A 3,574-nucleotide genomic window follows, 5' to 3' on the forward strand; every position below is an offset into this window, starting at 1 on the left:
CTTAGGCATGAATTTGGATGTTAAAGAAAAGTCACAAAACCAGATCGAAAACATACATAGAAAATATGAATACATTGTAACTATGTTGGGCAGCGAAATCCATCGGGAAGGGTTCGTCCACAGGCGTCAAGGGCCAAGTTAAGGTGAATAGGAGTGTCGATGGTGATGCCAAGAATGCTAAGCTTAAGTGCAGTGCAAAAGCAAAGCGCAACATCAAGATCAATTAGACCAAAGAGAATAGAGCAACAAGGTCTCATTACTGGTGCACCGAGATTCAAGTTGATGAGGTTGAGAACATTTGCGCATGTCGAGAGTTTGAGAGCGTCTCTTGGGCAAGTACTGTCTGCGGAAACCGGGGTAATGATAAGGTTGAGGAAGAGAATATTGCTCACAAGGAATAAAGCAAGGGTAGTTGAGTTCTTTGGAGCCATTGTCATCCCGATCTTGTGTTTCCAAATCTTTCTATATGTTAGTGAGTTACTTTGAGTTATGTAGCATATATATAAATGAAGGGAGATGAATGGTATTTATAGTGTTTGAAATGTTCATTGGTTTGATTCTAAATAAGTGATTTAAATCAGTTATTTATAGTGACTACATATAAATGTTCGTTTACTTTATAAACTACATAAAGTTAATTAAAAATGAGCTCGTCTAGTTAATTTGTACATATACTAATCGGTCGAAAAATTCCTAGAATGCAGAGACATGATAGATATAAATAATCCAGTTAGGTTTTCTTGTTCGGTTGTTTATTTTTGCTTATTCTGCTTACAGATAAAGTTCATATATCGATGTTGACCCAACATTTGGTATTCTTTTACATTAATATAGAATAGACAATGAAAATGTTATGATTTTTAACAACAAAAAAAAATGTTTGTTATGAGTGGTTCTGTTCCGATATGTGTATTTTCTTGGTTTAGAGCCTCAAACTTACATATGCTCAGCTCAGTGTTTTGTTTAAATTCGGATTATAACACTATGGTGATACTTGTACAACTAGATACTGATCCATGTTGTATAGTGCGGAAAATATTTAGATAAATTTAAATAGTTACAAAATAATAATAAACAATTATTTATTATATATATTTTATAATGTTATATATTTAATTTACTTAGGTTCATACACGGAGTTTGACATGTAGTTAGTACGACTATTTTGGTTTGGGTACATTATCAAAATTCATTAATTATAAATTCGGTAAAAACTAAAAGAAACCCCAACAAAACCTATATTTATCCGTGATACAGTATCAAAAATTGATGCAATAGACATCTTAATATACAAAACTTACAATAGTGATTGGTGTTAATATTAACACCATTGTAGTTATTGGTATAATATTTTAGTATATATTAACTTAATGAACCAAATTTACAATTAGATTATGTATATGTATATTGTCAAAGTTTTTATTTATAGATTAAAATTCTCTTTTTTGTATAGGTTTGATTAGATCCGAATTTGCAAACATTGGGATGAATGTTGAATCTGAGCAATATGTGTAAAACCCAAAAGAGAGGAATGAGGTAAATTCTCTCTTTTTTATTATTATTTTTTTTTTTATAAATTGTCTTTATAGAGTAGATTTTGATATGAATACAGTATTGTTTACGTAGGGAATTTTGTATAATAAAATTAAATTTTAGCGAATTAAATAGTTTGTTATTGTTTTAAAGATTTCTGAAACAATAAATTGAATCTGTTAAATAATTAAATAAGATCAAAATATTATTTTATTACTTTGTAAACCAGTATAATCTTTTTCGTTGTTAGTTATTAACTTTACTAGAGATTTTGACGTTGAGTCTCCGGTGGACAATTTCTTTAAAGAATTTGTCGGGATCTCGAATCTCCCTGTTAAAGATAACGGTAACTCTTAACCATTGCATAAAATCTCATTCAATTCATTTTTTTGTTTTTGAAAACAAAACCCTAATTAATTGATTTGTTTCATCAAAGCCACGGCCATGGTGACCATGGAAGATGGGAATTTGGAGGGAGAACCACCACGACATTGGGACCAAGGTTAGGCAAGCTCAGGCCTCGACCTGCTTCTCAAACCACTTCTTGAACCTTGCCTTCATCCTCGCCTCTGGCTCCCAAGTCTCCTTGATGCGGACATCTATCCTACCAACCATACCATTGAACCAGATCCTGTGCCACATCCTGTACCAGAAGTACGAGAAGGCCCTATGACACGATCAAAGGCTAAACAGTTAAGGATGAGGTTTAACCTAGCCGTTCAAGACATCCTAAGCTCCCTAGAGCTGAAGGACGTCAACTGGTCTGTACCACCATCGTGCCGCCACAACATATATGATCACATTGCCGAGGAAGAGCTTGCTGAAGCCTTCACCCAAATGAGCCTTGATCAAACCAGTTCCCCAGGTATGAAACCTCTTTTGGCAGGTCAAGGAACTTCAAGAAGCCAAGAGAAGACATTGGAGCTGCAAGAGACGTCTGATACAAGCTACACCTCCGAAAGCGATCAAGATAGTGAAGATCAAGACCAAGACATAGAGGACATGGATGAGCATCAAGAGACTGATCAAGATACTCTAGAGGAACTCCAGGAAGACCCCTACTTCAAGAAACAAGCCAACAAACAAATACAAGACAAGACATTGGGCCTAGATCGCATCCAGGTAAGTCCTATTCAATCTTTTCGATCCTTGTAGGTTCCACCAACCCCAACAACGGCTAGAAGGTGTGCTCATCAAGAGAGATCAAGTCTACTTTAGTATTTTCTTTAATTAGTTTATTTACTTTCCAAAAGCAATGGTTTTGTGTTTCATTTTATTTGCTTTCCTTTGTTGCATTTATTTTCGGCCTTAGGGCTAGCTGAAGGACTCTTATAAAGTCCCCCTGCAGCAGTTGTATGATTTTTTGACCTTTTGATATTAATAAAACACTGAATTTTCTTACTTCTTTTCTTTAAGTGTTCTTAAGAGAATAAGCTTGTTCTTTGTCTCGTGTGTGAGATTCCACAAGGCTAAGTTCGTGTACTGTATCAGAGACCAATCACATCTCTGTGGTGTACTTCGCTCCGCCAACACTTCCCTTTACCGATCCCACACGAGAGAAGTGACCGCCATCGTGTCAAATCTACATCATCGACCATCTTTCCTTCACAAGAGAGAAGCGATCGCTAGCTTGTGAAGCCATCATCTCTATCCGGTACAAGTCTCACCACCGAGTCTTGTATCATCTGGTATCAGAGCACAGTTCACATTGTTCCCTTGCCAGGTTTATCTCTTCCATTTACTCTCATTTGATTTGTAGCTTTTATTTTATTTAACAAAAAAAATATATATTAAGCACTTTAGTTCGTCGCAGCCTTGTCTCTAGGTTGTTTAGTTTTATTTGCAAACCTTAAATCAAAAAAAAAAAATTATTGCAGTTTGTTTCCTTAAGTCGTCTGTTTCAATCTCTATATTAGCTGTTGTACTAGTTCATCTCACATTTAAAAAAAAAAAGTTTATTTTTATTTTTTTCTTTGGGATTTCCTTTCAATTTATGTGGTACGTTGATCCTTTGTTGTTTTTGTCTAAGCGCAGATCCGTT

The 3,574-nt window shown here is 35.0% G+C and overlaps 1 protein-coding gene across 2 annotated transcripts in view; it reads right to left on the minus strand.

Moving 5' to 3' along the window:
* Positions 1–536, minus strand: part of LOC109126047 (putative lipid-binding protein AIR1B) — a 1,205-nt gene extending 669 nt beyond the window's left edge. Inside the window, exon 1 of one of the 2 annotated variants that reach the window (XM_019229115.1) lies at positions 307–536. In XM_019229115.1, coding sequence (XP_019084660.1) covers positions 307–437 — 131 coding nt within the window. In that variant the 5' untranslated portion in view covers positions 438–536. Of the gene's footprint in view, positions 1–44 lie in introns of those variants that run through there. The other variant, XM_019229114.1, reaches the window with a different exon arrangement.

Source organism: Camelina sativa, chromosome 8 (genome assembly GCF_000633955.1).
Source record: "Camelina sativa cultivar DH55 chromosome 8, Cs, whole genome shotgun sequence".
NCBI lineage: Eukaryota > Viridiplantae > Streptophyta > Magnoliopsida > Brassicales > Brassicaceae > Camelina > Camelina sativa.